Source organism: Chiloscyllium plagiosum, chromosome 1 (genome assembly GCF_004010195.1).
Source record: "Chiloscyllium plagiosum isolate BGI_BamShark_2017 chromosome 1, ASM401019v2, whole genome shotgun sequence".
NCBI classification, from domain to species: Eukaryota; Metazoa; Chordata; class Chondrichthyes; order Orectolobiformes; family Hemiscylliidae; genus Chiloscyllium; species Chiloscyllium plagiosum.
Window position 1 is genome coordinate 90,676,069 of NC_057710.1, and position 25,064 is coordinate 90,701,132.

Consider the following 25,064-nt stretch of genomic DNA (forward strand, 5'->3'; position numbering starts at 1 on the left):
CTGAAAACCCAGAATGGAACTTAACAGCCAGCAGACTGGAAGACCGGGAGCGGAACAATCACCAGATTGAAAGCTGGAGTGGGACATGACGGCCGGCATACTGACTAATCAATGTTGATCTGTTATCTGTCAAGAACTAGGGTCGACTTTTACACAAGATATATGGAAAATTCCAGGTTATTTGGCCAAAAGTACTGGGTCGACTATTATTTGAGTATATACAGCAATTTCTGAGATCACATTGATTTCACTTTTAATTTTTGAACTTCCATCCGAATAAGAATACTATAGATAAAGAGAAAGTGTTTGCCATTTCTGAAACTAACATCAAACACAGTATCTATTGATACTTTCAATCAAATTGTTCAGATGTGTTATGACACACTTCTTGAACAAGTGGAACATATGGCTCAGAGATAGGGACACTATTACTGTGCCACACTACCCCCAATGATTTGAATTTAAATTCCACCTGCTGCAGTGGTGACATGAACCCACGTCTCCAGAGCATCAGCCTTGGGCTTCTGGATTACTGGCCTAGTGACATTACTACGACACCACTGTTTCTCCTAAGACAACAAGTGTACCTGAATCTGTAGATATTTTTATCAGGTAAATTCTTGGTCTATTCCTGATGAAGGGCTTTTGCCCGAAACGTCGATTTTCCTGCTCCTCGGATGCTGCCTGACCTGCTGTGCTTTTCCAGCACCACTCTAACCCAGATATTTTTATCAACCAGTTCAGACATTTTGCAACACATGCATGTGACAGGTGGGACTTGAGATAGCCCAGAAGTAGGCACACTACGAATGTCTGGGCAGGTAGGATCTGAACTACCACTGCACCAGAAGAGCCCTCATAAGGTGCAATAGTATCATTAATTCAATAACTAAAAATCAATACGTGTTGATAGATGTTATGTTATTGCCTTAAAAGTGATCAGAATGATTGAGTCCTCCAAGCTGAATGAATCTGAAGTGACGAAGCACACTGTCCAAAGTAAAAGTCAAATGTATGACCGTAATATTTCAAATGAAGCATTAATTAATTTGAATTTCTAAAAGGAACCAAGAGGATGAAGCTGTTAAAAATTCTTCCAATGCAATTTCTCACAACTTAAACATTACTAAAAATAAAATTAAAAATGTTCACAAAAAAGCCCCATCAAATTCTTCAACCAGACTTATTTGGAGAGTAGATGCCACATGTGTCACTGGCTTACACCATTTTCAAATTCCTACTGTGGTGATTGTAGCAAGGACAGCCAGATGGACTTCATTGAATGAATTGCCTGATTGGAGCTGTTAAACTGGTCCAAATAGGGAGCCCTTGCTGATGGACAAACAGGAATGGGAGATGTTCTGCTTACTCAGAGAGCTGGCTTTGAGGAAGCCAGACCAGTGTCAAGTACTATGCATGTCTAAATAAAGGATGACTTGGTGATGGGACACTGGCCTCTGTGGAGTTATTTCAGTGACGGCGAGAGGAAATTCTGAAGAAATTCGCTTGCAACAGCCATCTTTGAATTGAGGTAAGCATTTCTGGCATCATGCCATTATTTAGGAAGGTTGACTTGTTCGAGCCTGCTGTCAAAGGTTAGGCCCAGAGGGTGAAAAGAACTCATTTTTTTTTCCCAGGCAAATGACATTGGGGCAGATAAAAAGCAATGAGTAATTTTCCTGTGGACCCATAACTTTTTCAGTTATTAAGAGCCTAATATTTCCTAACACACCAGATACCAAAACATTTCAAGATGGATTTAGTTAAGGAATATTACAACCGCAAGTCTCCTCTAATTCTGAGATGCTATCAGGCTTACTCAGCAGTTCGAGAATGAGAGGAATCCAGGTCAGGATTTTTGATGAGGTTATGACAAGTGGCAGAGGCATGTGACTTTGGCTTAACCCTTAATGACATGCTGAGAGACCATTGGTATGTGGAATTAATTATGTAATTGTGCAAAAGCACCTACGAGCTGAAGCCCAAGTGGATTTCAAACAGGCCCTACAACTGAGTCTGTCATTAGAAAATATGGCAAGTAGAACGCACGCATTACAAGGTATGCTGATGGAAGTGGACACCGTTGCCTGGCCGACTGAGCTTGAGGGAACACCATTTGGGCAAAGGCAATTGCATAGCCATACTCAGAACATATCCTCACCAGATGGACTTTAGATCAGTCCATAGAAAATCCCCCAAAACAAAGCTAAGCCTCAGTGACATGGTTATCATTTTCTTCAGGATTCGGGCCGGCAAGCCACTGAAGTTGCTGCCAGTATGAGGACCTGAGACAGCAAAAGAATCCCACTCAGCCTGAATTGAGTAAGATAACTCATGGGCTAGTATCCAAGAGAGTGCACACCCTGGAAAGCTCACCTATATCTGGCTTGGAACAATTGAATTGCTGAGCAGCATCCAAATCAGAAACAATCAAAATAAACTTTTGGTTAAATGGTCACCTGGTTCTGATGGAGGCCGATACTGGCACAATTGTTTCAGTGATCACAGTGCCAGTCTTTAGCAAAATTTGATCTTGACTGCAACCTTTAAGTTTGGGCAAGACCTCAGCTAGACTGAGAACCTATACTGGGAAACCTTTGTAGATTCAGCATAAAACTTCGGTTCTGGTCTCAAATAAGAAGCAACTGGTTCACTTACCACTGACATCACATGCCCAAGCCTGACGGGATGAAACTGGTCGCAAAAGATTCACCTTGAGTGGCTCAACAACTTGCGATTAAAAAATGGCTGCCTGAGTGAAGTTCAAATTAAATATCCAGAAGTTTTTCAGGAAGCTCAAGGGACTATTAAAGGAACCAAGACAATTCTACAAGGCCCACCCAGTGCCTTTTGCCTGATATGCAAAAGTAGAGGTAGAAATCAGGAGGCTAGAAAGTGAACGAATCATCAAACCTGTAACTTGTGGAATGTGCTGCACCTGTTGTACCAATTGTGAAGCCTTACAGGACGGTTTGTCTTTGTGGGGATTTTAAACAAATGGTAAACTGCTTCTCGCAGTTGGATAAATACCCAGTCCTTCATGTAAAAGAGTTAACTATATACGTAAAGCTGGCTGGGCAGGGCTGTCCTTCCTTTAACTGGACAGGAGTCATCTGCACCTGCTATTGCAGATCGATTCCCCGAAGTATTCTACAATTAATACACATAAAGGATTGTATCATATACAAGACTCCCATGTGGGGTATCAACAGCCTGTGCCATTTTTCAGTGGATAATGGAGAACATTTTACAAGATCTACCCCAGGTCTCCAGTTATCTGGATGATGTGCTGAAAACAGGGAAAAGCAATATAGAGCAATTCGAGATTTTGGACAGAGTTCTTAGACACTTCTCCAAGGTGGGCTTATGCTTTAGAAGGGAAAAATGTGTGTCCCAGATACGTGGGGTATGTGGTGAGGAACTATGTGAGTGGGGAGGGGAGGAGAGACCTATGACACGAGTGGTGGTGATAAACATTGGGCAGACACCTGTGAGTGACAGGAGGAGAGAGAGAAGCTGTTTCACTCATTTTTCCTTTCCACTGGATATTATCAGGACAGGATTCAACCTTAATGAGATCAGTTAGGCCATGACCACCATCAAAACAAAAATTCTGAGATTTAACCATGCAGTTATTAGAACTTGGTTGGAGCACTACAGCAGCCTCCGAGCTGGTGACCCCAAAATGTTGGCTGGTGACTGTGACCCACGATTTGAACTCCTGTGCACAGTACCTCAAAGTGAAATTCTTGTTTTTCAAGAAAATTTGTCACAAAGCTATGGATTTATCATATTATTTTATATCAAGTTCTAACACTAACCTGCATAAACTACAATTCCAACAACAGCCTCAGTATTCCTAATGGTACAACCTCGAAGCAAAAGATTGTTCTTACTGAGACCAACCCGCTCTTTATTTTGATGTACCCTGCAAATTTTCATAAATGACAATGGTTAATAAGGAAAAAGCAACAGGCCTAGTTATATTTTTTCTAAAAATTTATACAGATAGATTTCAGAGAAACAGCTTGAGAAAGTGTATATATACAAATTTGTACCATTAAACAAGACTGCTATCTTGTATAAAGAGACTGAATTAATTACTCATTGCTTGCCTCTTCAATAATACTGCCTAGAAATTTAGAAAATTTTAGAAATTAGATTAATGTGACACAACAATTAGAGTAAATTCTGAACTTAAAATCAACTTTTTGAAGTTAGACATCCTGATCTTCCCCAATGAATGTATCGCTCATAAATATTTTCCATGAGTGAAACCTTTTCTAAACAATTTATTAAGGATAAACATTGTGGTGTTGGAGGAAAAATAAGAACAGTTATGAAGTCAGGACAAATACTTGCATTTTATGAAGCCATTAGAAAGCAAACATTCCAAGAAACTTCACAAGTGTGAGGAGAGTTTTGGAGGAGCGTGGGGAAATGGCAGTGAAATGACAAAAATAGATTTTAAGTCAGCTTTTGAAAGGTTAGAGGATTCTAGCAAGGCAGAGAATTTCATAATGCCAGCTTTTAACACCAGTGACAGACCCTAACATGGAGAACAAAGATTTGAGAACAGGTAGAGCAGTGAAGCAGCAAAACAGTGAAGAAATATTATTGGCAAGCATAAAGATTTTAAAGTCAAAATATTAAGAAATAGGAAACCAATAAAGATGTGGAAAGAGAATATTGTCAGTGAAAACATTGCCAAAACATCGATTGCAGCATTATCACATGAATTGTTACTTGTACAGGATGCAGTTCAGGATGCCACAATTAATATTTGAAAAGCTGAGATTCAAAGTGACATGGGCATGAATGTCAAATTTAGTGTATTGAAAGTGAAGAAAGAGGGTAAATGGTAATAATTTATGGGTGACAGTCGGTGACGTTAAGTTTGAAGTCCAGTCAAGTAAGACATCAAAATTATGCAACATTCTATTTTGATCCAATTCTGAAAGTCTTCATTTTCAAATTTTCAAATCTTTCTTAGTTAGTTGGGAAACACACAGCACTTACATATAACCTTTAAACTTGTTTAGATCATTGTTCGGACTTTCACATTCTATTCTGCTGGTGAACTGCTCAGGATCAGCTTCAGACCCCTGTATAAAAAGCAATTATGTAAGGACAAGTCAATTCATTTTATTTATATAATTCTCAAATGTCATCTGTAGGACATTAGAACACCTCTGCTCTTGCTATGACTTTCTACCTAGGCAACAAGAAATAGTCAGAGAAACATATATAGGAATTACAGTAGAAGTTTCTTAAATAATGGATGGCTCGTGGGTATGTATGAACAGGAGTTAAAGTTACTGATTTTTCAATATTCAGGCAAGTAAGCTGTCAAGAGGACAGAGAGTCTGCAGAAAGTTATAGACAGAAAAAACAAATGGACAAAAATTTGGCAGCTGGAATATCACATGGAAAATATAAGGCTGCCCACTTTGACAGGAAGAACATTTACTATTCAAATGAAGACAGACTTCAGAACTCAGAGATACAGGGTGAACTAAGTGGTTGGTTTGCAGGTTTAGCAAGTGATTAGGAAGTTAAATGGAATGTTGGTGTTTATTACAAGGAAAATAGAATACAAGAATTGGGAAATTTTACTGCCGATGTACAGGGCCTTGTTAAGACCACATCTGGGGCATGGTCTCCTAATTAAGAACTGACAAAGCTACATTAGAAGCAGTTCACTTAAGGTTTCACTTGTTTAGGTTGTGAGTACTTACCTTATGAAGAAAGCCTTTCATGTTGAAGTTGAGAAAATGAGATTCTGAAGGGACGATAATGTCGAGTCTGAAAGGATGTTTCCTCTTGTATAAGATACTAAAACTGGGAGTCACAATTTAAAAATATGAGGCCTAGCTATTTAAGATGGAGATGAAGATGAAGATAAAGATAACTCTTTTCTCTCAAAATATTGTTAGTCAGTGGAATTCTCTGTCCCAGAAACCAGAGAAGACTCTAGTTGCATTTACTAACATAAATTTAGTAACACTGAGATATATAGATCTTTAACAGACAAGAGAGTCTACTGGAAAGTGGAGTTGAGACCACAACCAGAGCAGTACTGCTCTTATGGAATGACAAAGCAAGCTCGAAGGGCTAAATTGGCCTACTCCAAAGCCTGATGATGCAATGCTGCTCTTTACAGCATACATTCACAATGTCCATAGTCAAAAGAAGGAAGATGACTTGGAAGTTAAAAATTGTAACGATATGGTCAGTTGTAGATACCTTAGCAAAGTTGTGCAAAAGGGAAATTTTAAAATAAATAGTGGAGGCAAGGGAGCAAATGTTGAAAGATATGGTATACCAAAGGATACAGGCAAGTTGAGAGGCAAATAATAATATGGGAAATGACAACCAAAAAATGGTAGGGAGGGACAGAGAGAGAGAAAGAAAAATCTAGGAACACACCAATGAAGACTGGGTATTTCAAAAATTATAAGAAAAACAACCTAAAGGCTCTAAATTTGAATGCATGCAGCTTTCATAACAAAGCAAACAAACTGATAGTGCACATTAAGGAACATAAATATGATCTGATATCCATTATAAAGATGTGGCTGCAGCATCTCAATAATTACACTCTGAATATTCAGGACATCAGTAAATATAATCAGTTTGGGTGAAGATGAGGAATAGTAGGGGAAAAAGTTTCTATCTGCCCATATATACTCGTGTAATCGTCAAATTTTTTGACTATTTTTAAAACATTAAATTTATGGGATACTACTTTTGAGTGGCTGAAATTCATGGCTGTCAAAGTTCATAAAATATCATTAGCAGAAGCTCAACTGACCTCCAAACAAATGGAGAAAAAACCCAGCAAATTACAGTAATTCTTGACCGGCACACTGACTCATAAATGTTAACCTGTTATCTGTGGGGAACTCGGGTCGACTTTTACAGGAGATACATTGAAACTTCCAGACCTTCTTGGCCAAAATTAAGAGGTCGACTTGTACACGAGATCGACTATTACTTGAATACATAAGGTAGTCAGAACAGTCCACGAGTCCCCACACAGTAAATGCAATGTTCTACAATGTTTCCAAAGAAATATGGGTGCTTCTGATAAAAGGTATGGCAATAAACAGAATGACTTTTAATCATTTAAACTGGGAAAATCAAACTGGTAGGAGAAGGCTAGACAAAAAGTTCATAGAATACTTTTGAGTTAGTTTCTCAGAGCTTCACATCCTGGAAGCGACCCAACAGTAGGTTATATTAATTTGGTATTGTATAATGTGACAGAATTAATGAATGAACTCAGGGTAAAGACATCCCTAGGCAGCAGCAAATATCAACATCCAGTTTGAGAGGTAGAAGATTGAACCAAACATTAGAATTTTAAAATAAGGAAAACTGTGTGGGCATGAAGGCTGCTGGAGCTGAAGTAAATAGGTGTACTAAGTTAGCGGATAGATTGATAGTGACTCAATGGTGGATACTTGAGGGAATGTTTAAGAATAGTTGGAATAAGTAGATTCTTACTGCATGGGCCGGAGGATCTGAGCTACTAGATTGGATCTTCTGGAGTAGTTTCCCTCGTTCCCCAAAGGTTCAGAAGTGACCTGACAGAGCTGTATAAGATTGTGGGGCATAAAGAATTGATAGGGAGGCACACGCAGAAACAGTTCTGGCAGCATCTGTGGCGGGAGAAATGGAATTGACATTTTGAGTCCGATTAAGTTGAAAGGATTTTGAAGAAGTGTTTAATCTGACTTGAAATGTTAACATTTTCTTTCTTGACAGATGATGCCAGATTTGATGAGTTTCTCCAGCATTTTGTGTGTTTTTCATATTTCTAGCATGAGCAATATTTTGCTTTTATGTCGATAAGAAGGCACTTCATAGAATTGTAGATTTTAAATTGTGGAAATAGGTCTTTCAGCCCAATAAGTCTGCACCGATCCTCTGAAGAGCATCCCATCCAGACGCAGCTCTCCACACCCTATCCCCATAACCCCACATTTACTGTAACTAATCCACCTACCCTGCACATTTTTGGACACTACAGGGCAATTTAGCATGGCCATTCATCCTGACTGGCACATCTATACACTGTGAATAATCAAGGTCTTTTTCCCAGGGTGTTGGAGTCCAAAACTAGAGAGCATAGATTTAAGGTGAGAGGGAAAGATTTCAAAGGCACCTGAGGGGCAACCTTTTCACGTAGAGGATCACGCGTGTATAGAACAAGCTGCTAGAGAATGTGGTGGAGGCAGGTATAACATTTAAAAGGGGTCTGAGTGGGTACATGAATCGGAAGGGTTAAAATGGATATGGGCCAAATGCTGGCAAATGGGACTAGATCAGTTTAGGATATCTGGTTGATGTGGACAAAATTTACCCAAAGGTCTGTTTCCATGCTGTATAACTCAATAATTTTATGTTAACCAATTTATTGGAGTCCTTTGAAGGTGTAACATACATTGTGGACAATAGGAAGCCTGAAGTCATATTGCACTTGGAATTCCAGAAGGCATATGATAAGGCATCACATAAAAGGCTATGCCAGAAAATAAAAACTTATGGTGTAACATATAACAGATTAGCATGGACAAAGGCTGGTTAGCTAGCTGAAAATGAAGTGTACACATAAATGGGACTACATTTGAATGGCAGCAAATGATGACTGAGTCCTACACAAATTTCTGCTAGGCCTCAACTTGTATAATATAGATCAAATAGTTATCAGGGGATTGAAGTGTGGTGGCTAAATCTGCGGGAGACAAGATGAAGAATAGGAAACCTTGCTGTGAAGGCAACAGGAGGAGGTTGTAGACATGTAAGGACGAATTGAGTGGGTGTACAAACACATGGTTAAAGTAGTATAAATTTTGAAAATTGAAGTTGATAACTTTTCCAGGAAAACTAAAAAATAGCAGAGCATTGCTTAAATCAGGAATGGCTATAAAATGCTGAGGTGCAGTGGAATTTAGGTGCTTCTATGCATGTGTTACAAAGACATAGTATGCAGGTACAGCATATAATCAGGAATGCCAATGGGATGCAATCATTTATTACAAAAGGAGTTGACATAAAAATAGAAATATTATACTTCAGTTAGAAAAGCTATACTGTTGACACCATGACTTGAATACTATGGCCTTGATCTCCTTACTTAAGATAGTGTGTGTGTGTATACACACACTATATGGATTGGAGACACGTTTTAGATGAAGCTTAAAAGATTGATCAATGGAATGAGTAACTTGTCTTTTGAGGATAGGTTGGATAAGTTGGGCTTGTTCCCATTGGAGTTTAGAAGCTAAGGGGTGACCTGACTGATGTTTCGGATCAAGAATGGTTTTGACGAGACACATTTGGAAAGCATGTTCCCGCTTGTGGTGATGTCAGAACCAGGGAAAGCGGTTTTGTAATTAGGGGTGCCTTTTTGCACTAAAATGTGAATCCTTTTTCTTTGAGGGTTTTGCAGCTTTTGAATTCTGTGCTTCAAAAGTCTGAGGAAGCAGTGTCATTAAATATTTTTAAGACAGAAGTATATATGTTCGTATACATTGGAGGCAAAGTGTGATCTGTGCCTTCTGTGGATGCAATTCTCTTCTGGAAAGGAGAATTATGGACTTAATCCTTATAACTAGACCTGCAATTAATAAGGTGATATTTTTAGAATCTTGATTGGTTAAGGGTAACTTACCTACTTCAGATCTTTAGTGACTTAATTCATAATCATGTGCTTTTTCCCAATACTAAGTATTTATTGGTAAGCAAAACTATTTGGTTATTGTGATTAAAGAGTACAGAATTAGCAGTGTATGTAGTAGGAATTACCAAAATAGCTGTAGTTTGTTTATTGCTGACCTTTACCACCAAAAGACATATCTCACCAGCTTTGTAAATCCCTTAACAACCTGTCTCTGCTTCAGGTTGGTTTCTCCATCCAAATTGGATGTTTCAATGTGGCAGATCCCATCAACATCAGTAGAATACAGCAACACCATATCTGCAGGGATGATTTCGTTGCAAGATAATCGGATGAAATCCCCAACGTGAACTTCCTTCCACCATTTCGCAAGATACATTTTTTTGTGTCTAGAATGAAATAACATCAACACCTCATCAACAAAGGAGGTCTGCAGAGATCTGAATTGCAATTACAAATTTCACTTAAGGTATGCTACATGTGTCAGTATGAGTCATGTTTTAACAGCACCAGAAAGCGATTCATAAGAGTGATAGAAACATACAGCATGGAAACAGAACCTTCGGTCCAACCAGTTCAAGCCAAACATGATCCTAAACTAAACTAGTCCCACCTGCCTGCTCCTGATCCATATTCCACCAAACCTTTCCCATTCATGTACTAATCCCAATGTCTTTTAAATAGTGCAATCGTACCCACATCCCCACTTCCTCAGGAAATTCATTCAACACACTATTCACCTTCCGTGTTAAAAGAAAAATGCACCTCATGTCTTTTTTAAAATCACTCTCCTCTCACCTTAAAAATGTGCCCCCTAGTCTTGAAATTCCCCATCCTATGGAAAAGACAACTCCCATCAACTCTATCTATACCCCTCATTATTTCAAAAACTTCTTACAGATCACCTCTCAACCTCCTACACTTCAGCGAAAGAGGTCCCAGCGTATTCTGCCATTAGTTATAACTCAAACCTTCCATACCAGGGAACATCCTGGTAAATCTCTTCTGAACCCTCTCCAGCTTAATATTATCCTTCCTATAACAGGGTGATCAGAACTGGACACAGCATTCAGAACAGGCCTCACCAATGTCCTATACAACCTCAACATGAATTCCCAACTCCTATACTCAAAGGACTAAGCAATAAAGGCAAGCGTGCCATATGCCGTTTTAATCATTCCTTTCCACGTGTGACGTAAACTTCGTAGAATTATGTACCTGCACCCCTAGGAACACAGGTTCTACATCATACCACTTCAAACAAAAAAGTAAATCACTCTTCGGAGAGAAAAAATTGGCAATTAGTGATCATTCTTCTTTGCAGAAAAGTTTTAGAAGAATAGTTTCAGAGATGAGAAACTTCAGGTATGAGAATAGACTGGAGAGCACGTGGGCGGCACGGTGGCACAGTGGTTAGCACTGCTGCCTCACAGCGCCAGAGACCCGGGTTCAATTCCCATCTCAGGCGACTGACTGTGTGGAGTTTGCACGTTCTCCCCGTGTCTGCGTGGGTTTCCTCCGGGTGCTCCGGTTTCCTCCCACAGTCTAAAGATGTGCAGGTCAGGTGAATTGGACATGCTAAATTGCCCATAGTGTTAAGTAAGGGGTAAATGTAGGGGTATGGGTGGGTTGCGCTTCGGTGGGTCGGTGTGGACTTGTTGGGCCGAAGGGCCTGTTTCCACACTGTAATGTAATCTAATCTAATAGACTGGAGAGGTTGGTATTCATCTCCATGAACTGAATAAGGCTAAGAGGAGATCTGATAAAAGCTTTCCAAAAGGAGATTGGATTGGGTAGATAAGGAGAACTTGTTCCTGCGGGTGAAAGATCATAAACAAGACAGCACGTATTTAAAGTGATTTGTAAAAGAAGCAAACATGAGAAAAAAGTGTTGTGGCTTTCAAAAGAAAATTGGAAATTGAAAATCAAAACATTTGGAGGACAGGGAGAAAGCAGAAGAGTAGGATTTGTGGCAGTTCAGGTCTGGAATGTACTATTTGCAAGTACAGAGGTTGTATGTTCAGTTCAAGCATTTAAGAGAGCAGTGGATGATTAATTAAAACAGAAACAATGTGCAAGGTTATAGGGAAAAGGCAGAACAATGGCACAGAGTCATGATGTTTATTTACAGAATAGCTGACGTGATGAGTTCAAATAGCCTCCTTTCTGTGACAGAATAGTGAGGGCACTGGAGACAATAATAAGGCCCGTAGTGCCTGTGTGAATTGTTTGAAGTGCAACTCAGCAAATCCCACTCATCTACTTTCTGTATAGTCTTAGAATTATCAATTTCCAATTTTCTTTTGAATGCCACAAATGAATGTGTCCACTACACTTCTGGGCAGTGTACTCCAAATCCCAACCATGTGATAAGGGTTTTCCTCACGTCCCTGTTGATTCTTTTGCCTTACACTTTACAATAGTGTCCTCTGGTTCTTGATCTATAAGCCAAGGGGAACAGTTCCTCTTTATCTACTGTTTGTAGCTTTCACGATTTTGAACATTTTTATGAAATCTCCCTTCAACTATTTTGCCTCCAGGGAGGACTGGCCGAGATTCGCTTTGCTGAAGTCGCTTCATCATTAGAATCATTTTCATAAATACTTTCCCAATCTTTCTAACACTTCCTGATATGATCCCAGCTGTAACCTTGGATAAGTCAGACCTCCAGATGAAACCTGATTTGAAAGATCATAAATTTTATTTTATAATTTGATGACTATGGTTTCAGGTCACAGAACATATTCACACTAGGTCGCCAAAGTTCTTTTAACGAAAGAACATAACTTCCTTTTTTTCTTTTGTGTAAACAAGTTATATAAGGAAATTCAGAAATATCTGTACAGAAAAGTACTGAAAAGTAAGGTTCCACTTGATTTTTCCCAGTAATGCTCTTCACAATAACTCAATCCCAATGAAGTAAACATCCAATCTCAACTTGACAACTTCTTACCCGACCTTCCAGTGCTGACAGCCTTGCCTTCATGACAATTATGATTATCTGAACTGCCATGAACTAAACTGCTCTTCTGCTGGTATGAAACTATTCTTCTCAATAGAAATGTGGTTGTGGCCCCAGGCAGTCCTCCCTGATGTCATAAATATTCAACTTTGTAAACATTTCAACAAATAACTTCCCAGGCAGTTTATTGGGTCATTTAGCATTTAGTGGCCTTCACAGAATGGGAAACTGAATTCTATTTTCCTTCCATTTTCAAATTGAAATTCCCAAATAATAACAACATAACACAAATGTACATCACACTTTATATCCTTCCAAAAGTATGACACCCAGAACAAGGCATAACACTCCAGTTTAGATCAGAGTAATGTTCTGTGAATATTCATCCTACCTTATGGTGTATAGAACTAAACTGAATCCTAAACTTAAAACAGAAGCAGAGATTTTTACCGGAGTAAAGGAAGACAATTTTTCCATGTTTCTCGTCAATTAAAAGTAGAGATCAAAGGAAATAGGTTGCTGACAAAGATTGGCAGGGTTGTGATGAAGCTGTAAATATTATTTTAAAACTACAAGAAGTTGCCAATCTGCTCATTTACTTGGTGATCATAAAGATTCTGGTCTTCATTTCTGATATCTATAAAATGTCCATATCTTTGCATTTTTTGCTACACATCTCTTTCACAACAAATTGTAAATCTTCTCCATTGCATAGTGCACTATGTTTACAGTCAAGATATCTATTAGTGATACCAACTACAATAAATAGATTTAAAGATAGTAAGGCAAGGCATCCCACAGGTTGCACTTACATTTCACCCATAAAATATAAATGCATTTCTTCAAGGGATTGCATACGAAAAGATGCATGAAAATTTAATTATATACACAAAATGGTACAATAAACAATTTGCTATCAAACCCAGAACAGCAACCTTGACTATAAACCACCTGAAGAAGCAGTGCTTCGAAAGCTAGTGGACAACCACCTGATGATGCAGCAGCACTTCAAAAGCTACTGCCTCCAAATAAACCTGTTGGACAATAACCTGGTGTTGTGCGCGTGAGTGTGCGCGCACGTGAGTGTGAGTGTAAAGGGCTATAAGTCAGTGAGAGGGTGCGTTGGTGGGTGAGTGTGTGGGGGGTGTATGTGTGAGCCTATGAGAGAGAGCTTGTGTATGAGAGAGGGTCTGTGCGAGTGTTCAAATTCAATAGAATTTTTAAAATGGGAATCAGATAAATATTTGAAGGAGAAAACCTGTAGGAAAATAGTGAATGAGTAGAGGAGAGAGGCCAACTGGATGGGGGGGGTGGGGGAATTGGGACAGAAGGGCTACTGGAATTTGGGGTTGGTATGTGAAAAAAAAGCAGCAAGAGATTTGATCGGAGGGGACAAGCTGCTAAGGGAGAACAGGTTTAAACATGTCAATGAAGGAATACTCAGCTAACTTGAAATCACATTTATAGATTGTGGTCAACCAAAGTTTAACAGCATCAGGCAGAGAGGGAATGAGGCAGTCAAAAAGGAAGAGATAGGTAAGGTCGTACAGGGTCCCCAGTGTGTATTCAACTTTCCAACTGGTATTCATTTCTGAACAAAAAAAAACAAAGAACCGCAGATGCTGGAAATCAGAAACAAAAGCAAAAATTGCTGGAAAAACTCAACAGGTCTGGCAGCATTTGTGGAGAGAAAGCAGAGTTATAGTTTTGGGTCCAGTGACCTCTTCAGACCTGAATACTGATGAGGGTTATGGTTCATTTAGGGAGCAATGCCACAGCTAAATCCATGGAACCATGGGTGGCTCAGCTACACGGGAGGGGGGGATACTAGGAAGATTGAAGAGCAAAATGATAGCTGACTTGATTGTTAAGAGAACAGATAGCTATTTCTGCCACAGACATGAATCTAGGATGGTGTGTTGGTACCTTGCTCCAGTACCAAGTGATGTTGATGAGCAGCTAAGGAGCACTCTGCAGAAAAAGGGCAGCAGCAGTTGTGGTCTACATTAAAACTAACAACATACGCAGAAAAAAAGGGATCTTGTTCTGCAGTCAATTTAAGAAGCTAAGTTGCAATCTCAAGATTATTTACAGTGTCAAATGCAAGTATAGAAACAGGGCCATATGACAAATATATGGAAAGGGAGAGATGTACGAAGGTCTTTAGGTTCTTGGGATATCAGGACCAGCACTGGGGAAGATGGGTCCTGTGCAGGCTGAACAGTTTCTACCTGAATAAATTCGACTGAGCTCCTTGTCGGGCAGTTTGTTAATGCTCTTGGGAACTGGCAGGGGTTTGGGAAGCAAGAGATGATATCAGATGGGTATACCAAAATGCACAAAATACTGGAAGAGATAGATGACACTAGAGCAGAGGTAGTGTTACTAGGTGAGTAAGGGACAAAATAATAAAATCTAAATTAGGATCACCATGCATATGTATGTGAATACAGTGCATCATAAATAAAATTGGTGAGTTTTAGGCACAGATTGCTATTAAATATATGTTGTCACTATAACAGAGACCTGACTAAAGGAAGGACAGGATTAGGAATTAAACACTCCTGCATAAAATATGATCAAGAAAGATAAAACAAAATGGAAAACAAAACAGGGGTGCTTGTATTGATTCAGGGAAAATTTGGAAGCAAGAGGAAGAGGATGTCCCAGAGAATTTGGCGAAAGCTAAGGAACAAAACAAATGCAATTATATTGCTTAGTGTAATCTAGAGGCCACAATTAGTGGGGAAGGACATAGAGAATCAAACTTGCAAGGAAATTACAGGAAGTTTCAAAACAGAGAGTAGTTTATAGTGATGGACTTTATCTGAATATAGATCGTGATGATAGTGGTAGTAGTAGTAGTAGTGGAAACCAAGCCAGGGAAATGTTACTAGAGTGTGTTCAGAGCATTTTCTACAGCAGTGTCTTTCTAGTCAAATGGGAAAGGAAGCACTGCTAAGGCCTGATTCCTGAGAATATATGGGCCAAGTGTTAGCAGGAGAACACTCAGGGGATAGAAATTAATTCACCAAATTTTATGCTGCAAGTCTCAACAGATTCCATATTTGACAATTCATGTATAACGTTTTAATATGAATTTAAGTTCAAGCTACTTGACAATAACAACACTTGGTTAGATTGCACGTAGATATTTTTTGGGAAGAATGGGTCATGGGCTTAAAGAAATGAAATTACCAGAGTATTGGTCCTAGGGCAGGATACAAAATATCTGAAATGCTACACCATTTGACCATTGTCAAGCTCTGTAAATGTAATAAACACATAAACAGAAATAGACAGGAACGGATTTTTGAGCAAGGAGGTTTAGATGAGATGTGAGGAAAATGTTTTTCACTCAGTGTATTGGGAATCTATAACTCTTTGCCTGTCAGGGTGGTAGAGAAAATGAGGAAACTGGTGAAATCCACATTGATCCTGTGTGGTTGAAGTGTCTGTTTCAGAGAACATCTCTGGGACACCTGCACCAAATAACCCCACTGCCATGTAGCTAACACTTTCACTCCCCTCCCAATCCACCATGGTCATGCAGGTCCTGGGCCTCCTCCATCGCCAAACCCTAATTCCAGACACCTGGAGGAAGAACACCTCATCTCCCATCTTGGGACACTTCAACCACAGGGTATCAATGTGGATTTCACCAGTTTCTTCATTTTCCCTCCTCCCACCTTATCCCAGTCCCAACTTCCCAACTTAGCACCGCCCTCTTGAACTGTCCTACCTGTCCATCTTCCTTCCCACCTATCTGTTCCACTCTCCTCTACAACATATCACTTTCACCCCCACCTTTCTAACTATCACATTCCCAACTACCTTCTGCACAGGCCCACCCCTCTCCCATTTATTTCTCAGCCCCCTTGGCCCACAAGCCTCATTCCTGATGAAAGACTTATGCCCGAAATATCGACTCTCCTGTTCCTTGGAAGCTGCCCGACTGTGTGGTATTCCAGCACCACACTCTTCAACTCTGATCTCCAGCATCTGCAGTCCTCACTTTCTCCAACTCTCTTTATAGTCTATATGTGAACATATGAAATAGAAGTAGGAGTATGCCAATCAGCCCACTCTATCCTGCTTTGCCATTAAATAAGATCCTGGCTGATGTGATCATGACCTCAACTCCTCTACTCTCCACATCCCCACTAAGATTTCTTCTACTTAGTTAAAAGATTCTGCTTTTGAAAATATTAAGTTATATTGAGGAAACAAATTATGTTTTCTTTACCTTTTCCCTTCCAAATCAGAAATTTAAACTTTGGAATTGGATATGTCATCAACTAGTGTTAAACATTTCTAACAGACAACAAAATTAGGTGGGGACAATTCACTGGTTTCAAATCTTGACATTCTTCAAAGGGATTATCATGAAAAAGATCTTCAACTCCTTTTTCTTCACAATTTGGTCAGCTTAATTTTGTAAGTACATAGAACACCAACATGTATTTAGTACAAGCATTTCTCCCCTTACACAGGCTCTTTAAAACATATTTACTTCTTATTTTAAGCTACGGAAAAGCACACTCGTGCTTTTAATATTACTTGAACAAAAGCTATTGAGCAAAAAGTATCTCGGGAAAGAATCGGAGCAACTGATTTGAAAGTACTAAGGAAACTGGTACCCACAAAGTTAGTGAACCATTTTCAGCACATGGAATCAGTCCTAGGCAAAAATAGCAAGTCAAAATCCAGGCTCTTTAGAAATATTGAAATCGATTAGAAACTTTAATTAATGCATTTGAAGTCACAAAAGTTAATTAATAGGATGAATTTCATGTTGCGAAATATGCAATTTATTAATATTTAATTCATAATCTTGACACTTCAACAGAAGAACGCACACATTTTATACATAAAATTCAGAGTAACTCCCATGAGCCTGTTCCACCATTCAATAAAATCATGGCTGATCTGATAATTCCAAATTTCCATCCACTACTGATAATATTTTGCTTCATTTTATTCATTCATGGATTTGGACGTCACTGGCTGGGCCATTTACTGATCATTCCCAATTGCTTTTACTGAGCGGCTTGCTCATCCACTTAGCTGTTAAGCATTAGCGACATTGCTGTGGGCCTGGAACATACCTTCCATACCCACTCTGTCAAGATTGCTCTGGATCTTATATGTTTCAAACAAGTCATCTGTCACTATTCTATATTCCTATGGTCAAAAGCCTGCCAAGCCTTCCTTCAAAGGTAACTCTCATTCCAGGTTTTAGTTTTGTACATCTTCTCTGAACAGTTTCCTATGTTTTTACATCCTTCCTTAACTAAAGAAACTAATACTGTGCAGAGAAGTCCAGAAGTGATCTACCAATGCCCTGCCACACTCAATTACGATGTTTCTATTTGTATATTCAATTTCCCTTGCAATAAATAATATCAATCAATTAGTTTTCCTAATTATTTTCTGCACCTATGTTGTAGTAGCCGATGATTAAAGTTGACAAGATGGGGCTTTTTACCTGATTCAAGATGGCCAAAAGGGATTGGCAGCTACGTATAGCAGTTACTCATAGGCAGACTTGTGGTCTCCATACAGAATTACAGAATAAGATAATGAAAGGTCCCGTCGGGGTTATAAAAGGGTCCTGGTAAGAAGAAACATTAGGGAATTTACTTGGGTTTCTGTAAACAGACAGTTCTACACATATACGCATTTTAGAAAGGCCTAGTTTAGCCACAGTCCCATGTTTGTTACTTAGTTTAAAAAAAGCAGAAGAAAAAGTCTGTTTCTACAGTATTCTGAACTTTTTAGGTGGTTGTAAATTAGAAATGCAAACAACAAATTAGTGTGAAAGGGTTAGTTGAATTCCTTGAGCAATTGTTTGTAGGTAGTAAAAGTGGCCTATTGCATCATTAGGGAAGGTAAAGCAATAAATGGTGTAAACATGGCCTCTAAAAGACCACTAGCACAAGAGAGGGCAAAGGAAGGTTGTAAAAAAGAGATCTCAGGACTGGGGAGAGATAAACAATTGAAGCTGAAGCGTAGATGTAGATAATTTGAACAAATTCTTAAATACAGACATCAAGGGAAGAATGACAGAGACAAATTACAAAGTACAGAGTGAAGATGTGGTTATGCTCCCTAGTTACTTGTGGAATCTAAACAACTTTCATTTGATGACTTGGTAAAGTCGTCAAGTGTTCGTATTTCACCCTAATCAGTAGAATTTGAATAGACACTTTCTCAAGAAAATCAGTGATGGAAAGTGTTTAGAATAGAAACAGTAAAAGATTCATTTAAGAACTAAACTCTGGTTTAAAACTCACTTACAACTTGAGAGTAGTGGGGGTTGTAACTGCAACTGCAAGTCAGGCAGACTGTTTGTTTGATTTCCCAGGGTTAAGTGAAAGAGAAGCTGCCTCCAATTTGTTAGCTTTGTTAAAGAACTATAACTACATAACTTCATATTGGAAAAGAGATTACAAATTTCATAATAATTGGTAAAAACTAATATCTTTTCTAATCTTCTGTATAATGTTAGTAGGGAATATAAATTGCCTTATAGAATTTGGAAGAGTTCTTAGTGATAAACAAGTATGTAGGTTATTGACAATTAATCTGATACAGCTAGCAAATGTCTGGGAAAGAGTATTACTGTTAGATGAATTGTAAGGTCCCAAAGACAGATGATGGCGGTATGTAGTAAATATCATAGGGTTATGGAAGGACCCAGAGTTGTCCATCATTGATTGTGTGTTTACAGGATTAGATGTATAGAATAGGGGGATGTGGCTAACAGCATTAATGTTGCATATAATTATTGTAACGCGAAAGGTATAAAAATGTTGTATTCAGTTGAGGAACCCAGACTGTTACTGACCTCTTCTCCGATCTGAGCTATAATTACGATAACAATTGTGTCCCATGTGAAAGGCAGATTCAGAATGGTTTTACACCTCTTGCATGTTATGGTAAAAGAACTTTGAGTAAAGGCCCAGGGTCAAAAAAAGGCTACAAATTTCATTTCCAATGTCCACCCCAGCCTCATCCCTGTACTGAGGAGTTCACTCAAACTGAAACATTAATTCTGATTTCTCTCTAAAGATGCTACCAGGCCTACTGAACTTTTCCAGCAATTTCGGTTTCTGCTACTGAATAACTGCATCCGCAGTTCTTTCAGTTTTTATTCACCTGGTCCATCTCCGAATCCTCTCTGCCTCGACATTTTTGTTTCCATTTCTGTAGATAGGCTGACCACCAATATTCATTATAAACCCACAGACTCCCACAGTTATCTTGACTACAACAAAGAGAGTTCTGAGGAGGGGGGGTCACTTGACCCGAAACATTAACTCTGACTTCTCTCCACAGACATTGCCAAACCTGCTGAGCTTTTCCAACAATTTCTGTTTTAGTTTCTGAATAACGTCACTTGTACTACTGAACACAGAACTCAAGACTCGTCGTTCATATTTCTCCTTACAATGACCTGTATACTAACATTTTGCAAATCATGGGCTAGAACACCCAGATCCTTCTACATTTTAAAACTCTGCAAAATGTTACCCTTGAGATAACATTTAATCTTGATTCCTCCTGATAAAATGGACAATTTCACATTTTTCCACACTATCCTCTAGATCTTTGCCCAAGGGTAATTTGCAAAGATCAGAGGATGATTTAGTCATATTATAAAATAAACTAATGATGTGGTCTACTTGACAATGAAAAAAGACCCAACACTACTCAATCTACAGGAGCAATAAATAATGTAAGTGCATACAAGTGGCTAAAGTTAGCTTTGAGTGCAGTTTCTGTGGGATTTTGAGTGACAAGATGCTGTCATCCAAACATCAAATAAGTTGTGCACCTTCAACATAGCACTTGAGACCTGTGTGAACTGGACGAGCAACTGGATTTCTCCTTATCCACATCAGTTTGAAGAATTGTTAATAAACAGTTCAGTTTGAATTAGGAAGAAAGAATTAGAACAGTGAATTCAATGTCCTATAAGATACAGAGAATGAAATAAAGAAAGAGTGAATTGAGATATAACAGTCAGAAAGGAAGACTGAATTGTGAGATAACAAAACCAGAAAAAAATTAATCATTGCTTTCAAAGCTCCAACAATATGTAAAAGCTGATTGAGACCACAAAATTCATTTTTGTGGCAGAAATGTTTGTCAATAATTAAGAATTATTAAGAGGGTATTTAAGATTGAAATGGCTAAGCTACAAGTTGTTTTTGGAGAGCTTTTTCTATACTTATGAGTTAAGCACATGAATTTTACACCATTGAATATATTTAAATTACAGGTCAGGTTACAAGATTCTGTATTCTCACACCTTAGGTGTTGCAAATTCAGCTACAACTTCCATATTTTCATGGTCACCAGAGGTTGGGTCCAATTTGAATAGGTATCAGTGGAAGTTGATAATCATTGAGAAACTTATAGTTTAACCAGCAAAATCCAGTGAAAGGTCTGCCTATTCCACGGCCAAGATTTTCACATCTCCAGATAGAACAAGACCAAACATATCTGGGAAACTGCACTGGGAATATTCAAAAATATCAATGCACCGACTACATAGTAATTGTTTAGGAAGTTGAAACTTCCCATGAAATCTGCCTGGCATCTATATTCTTCTGAAAAAGTCTCCAATTTGGAGTTTGAGGAGGAAATAAAGTGTTTGGACTCATGTATCTGAATACAGAACCTCCTCAGTTACCTAAATATCAATTATCCGAATTTCAGATTATCAGAGCAAGATCTCAAGGTCCCGTAAAAACGTTATCTGAACAAAATACTCCCCACCCATCTCAGTCGGATGATTGAAGATGTTCTGTAATTAGTCAGAAGAAATTGAAACCTACTGTAAATCGTGGCTAATCAGAAACGTGTTCCAAACAACTCTCAATAACACACTCCACAGACGACAAACCTCAACCTAAACACAATTCCACCTTCCCACTCCAGCTCTGGACTGGACCTAATGCTCACCAACCCCACACTGAACCAAAAACGCATGAACTGCTAAGTTCTGGACCCAACATCTTCATAACCCAACTTGCGCTGAACCACCAGCCCATACAATTATTCTAAGTACTCACCCATTTATCTACTCTAGGCAGTCACCCAGTTACCCACCACCCCATTCACCTGCTCCCCTTCATTGACTTGGCACTGCACAACCCATATGATACTCCAGTCCCTCAGGCACCTAGCACAGCATTTCTCACCCAGATGCTACTCCAACCACTCATACTCCCAACCCTCTAACCCTGGATCTCCACCAAGGTCAGTGTGCATTTTTTTGTCTGATCAGGGTCAAATGATCTGGGCCAATAAATTCAACATATTATAGATTGTCTATTACGTATTTCAAAAGAATACATTTGGTCGTGGGACTAGACAGTGTCTAATGGCTGTTGGTTTGTACCACAAAGACTATCTTCAGGAGAGAAGTGAAATATATACAGTTTAAAATCTTACAGGAATTGTTGTGACTTAAGGGTTTGATACAAGTTCAATACAGAAATACAAACATATTAATTAGGAGTAGGCCATTCAGTCCCTCTAGATTATCCACGATTCAACGAGATAATGACTGATCTGATTGGAGCCTCACCCTTCACATTTTCACCTACCAGTTAGATTTTAATCAATATCTTTTACTCACGCATATTATAAAAGTCAGTTTACGTGTGAATTAAAACTGAATTTAGTGTACTAAGGAAATAGGAGTGAAAGCATTCAGGCAGACACTACAATTTCTTTTAACCACTAAAGTCAACTGGAAATGGTGCACTGAAATTTGTTTTAAATTAGCATTTACATGTCCTCTGAATCCCGTAAAGCACTTCACAGCTATTAGATTACATGTGAATAACAACTACCTGTATTGTAATGTAGGTAACCATGGCAGTAAATCTATGTAAGGTGTTATAGCAAATGATTGAGCAAGATTTTTTAAAATTATACAGAAATAAGAACAAAAACTAAATTGAAATGTTTCTCTTCATTCACAAAATTTGTTTCAAAAAATTAAAGCTTTGTCTTGGCCATTCTGTCTGGTAACTTTCAACCACATTTCTGTTTTGAGATATTCCACGCGAGAAATTAGTCCCATGTTGTCCTATATTGCTGTGACTCAATCTCAAAGTTACTTTAAGAAGCTGACAGCAACTGAAACAATTCAATGCCTGTATTGCTTCCAAATACAGAACTGCTCAGGGAATAAAAATCTGAAAAGACACACAATTAAAAGGAGATGGCACACGTATCGCTCCTATTGCCAGTAACACTCAGTGACAGCTTCAATCAGAAATTGCAAATACACAATATTAATAATGAACCTATGACAAATAAATACAACACCCTTTTTCAGAACATTTCTCCACGATATTCCATACCCCAAGCCCAAAGCTGATAAGTGAATAGTTAAGTAACTACATTTTTCTTAGTAAGATAGCTATTCCAGGTAATGATTCCTGATGAAGGGCCTTTGCCCGAAACGTCGCTTCTCCTGCTCCTCAAATGCTGCCTGACCTGCTGTGCTTTTCCAGCACCGCACTCTCGATTCCAGATAATGCATCGGGTTCTTTCACAAAAGAACTAAATCAACAATACAACTTTCATTTCTATTGCTGGTTTTGAGAAAATTTGTAGCTCAGGTTGAGGTTTTGGATGTAGATTTGCTTGCTGAGCTGCAAGGTTCGTTTCCAGACGCTTTGTTACCCTACTAGGTAACATCTTCAGTGGGCTTCAGGCGAAGCAATACGGAAAATTCCTGCTTTCTACTTATATGTTTGGGCTTCTTTGGGTTGGTGATGTTATTTCCTGTGGTGAAGTCATTTCTTGTTCCTTTTCTTAGGGGATGGTAAATGGGGTCTAACTCAACGTGTTTGTTGATAGAGTTCCGGTTGGAATGCCATGAGAATCAGTGTAACACACCGCTGGTCAAAAGCTTCCAGTCCAAAAACAACCCTCTACCACCACCCTCTGTCTCCTACCTTCAAGCTAATATTGTATCCAATTAGCTAGCTACCCCTGGATCACGTGATCTAATCTTGCTAACCAGTCTATCATGTGGAGCCTTGATGAACGCTTTGCGGAAGTCTATCTCTTTTGTCACCTCTTCAAAAAATTGAATCAAGTTAGTGAGTCATGATTTCTAATGCACCGAGCCATGTTGACTACCTCTGATCAGCCTTGCCTTTCCAAATGCATGGAAATCCTGTTCCTCAGAAACTTCTCCAACAACTTATCGCCTGCGTAAGGCCCATCCATCTACAGATTTTCTTTAGTCTTTCTTAAATAATGGCTCCATATCAGCCAATCTCCAGTCTTCTGGCATCTCACCTGTAGCTAACGATGATACAAGTATCCCAGCATGGGGCTGAGCAATCTCTTCACTAGTTTCCCACAAAGTTCTGGGAAATAAGTGATCAGGTCCTGGGGATTTATCTACCTTTTTGCATTTTAAGACCTCCAGTATCTCGTTTTCTGTAATATGAACTCTTTCAAGTAATCAGTATTTACTTTTACTTCCTAAGAACCCTAACTTCGAAGTCCTTCTCCACAGTAAATACAGACTCCAAATATTCATTTAGTATCTCACCCATCTCCTGTGGTTCCACATGTAGTTGGCCAAGATGATCTTTAAGAGGCCCTATTCTCTCCCTAGTTACTCTTTTGCTCTTAATGTACTTACAGAATCTTTTTGGATTCTCCTTATATCTAAATAGCACAACTTTATTCTCATTTCAAAAACTCTTCACTGTGTCTTTGTCCCTCCGAACTTTGCAGTTTCTTTTAGGCCCACTACCTTCCAAGATAATCTGCACTTCTCAAGTTCTGGCTTCACATGTGACCATAATTTTAATTGCTTCACCATTGGCAGCTGGGGCTTTTAATTGTCTTGTTCAGAGATTTCCTTCATTCCCTCCCTCCTTTCTTACCTTTCATTTTTCTCTTAACAGTCTCCTTCAAATCTACTTAGTTTATAAAGCTTTTGGTCATTTCTCCCAATTTGTCAATTATTTCTGGTAGAATGGCCAAATATATTTGACAACACTTTTGTGAAATGTCTTGAGATGTTCTAAAAGTTTAAGATTGTTGCTGTTTTCTCTCTGCATTTATACCATCAATGCCTAAAAACTGATCAAACCTTCAGGATCACACATCGTCTCATCTGCCTTCTCAAGCAAATGTAAAAGATTTTGAAGGACAGAGACTATATCCCATGTCGCACCCAGTATTTATTTCACAGTCAACATCACAAAAATATGGTATCCAGTCATTACATTTTTATTTGTTTCCGAGAGCTTGTTGTGTATAATTTAGTTATTGTATTTCTGGACAATGCTATAGGAACCTCACTTCAAACAGTACTTTCTGGTTTGGAAAGCACTTTATGAAGAACTATACTCATGAAAGGTAATA

At 38.8% G+C, this 25,064-nt stretch overlaps 1 protein-coding gene across 5 annotated transcripts in view; it reads right to left on the reverse strand.

Annotated features, from left to right (window-relative positions):
- LOC122550611 (phospholipid-transporting ATPase VD-like) overlaps positions 1-25,064 on the reverse strand; it is a 223,966-nt gene that overhangs the window by 84,821 nt on the left and 114,081 nt on the right. For 4 of the 5 annotated variants that reach the window (XM_043691638.1, XM_043691647.1, XM_043691617.1 and 1 more), the window contains 3 exons: positions 9,870-10,074; positions 5,020-5,105; positions 3,822-3,928 (listed from right to left, as the gene is read on the reverse strand). In XM_043691638.1, coding sequence (XP_043547573.1) covers positions 3,822-3,928; positions 5,020-5,105; positions 9,870-10,074 — 398 coding nt within the window. Of the gene's footprint in view, positions 1-3,821; positions 3,929-5,019; positions 5,106-9,869; positions 10,075-25,064 lie in introns of those variants that run through there. The other variant, XM_043691654.1, reaches the window with a different exon arrangement.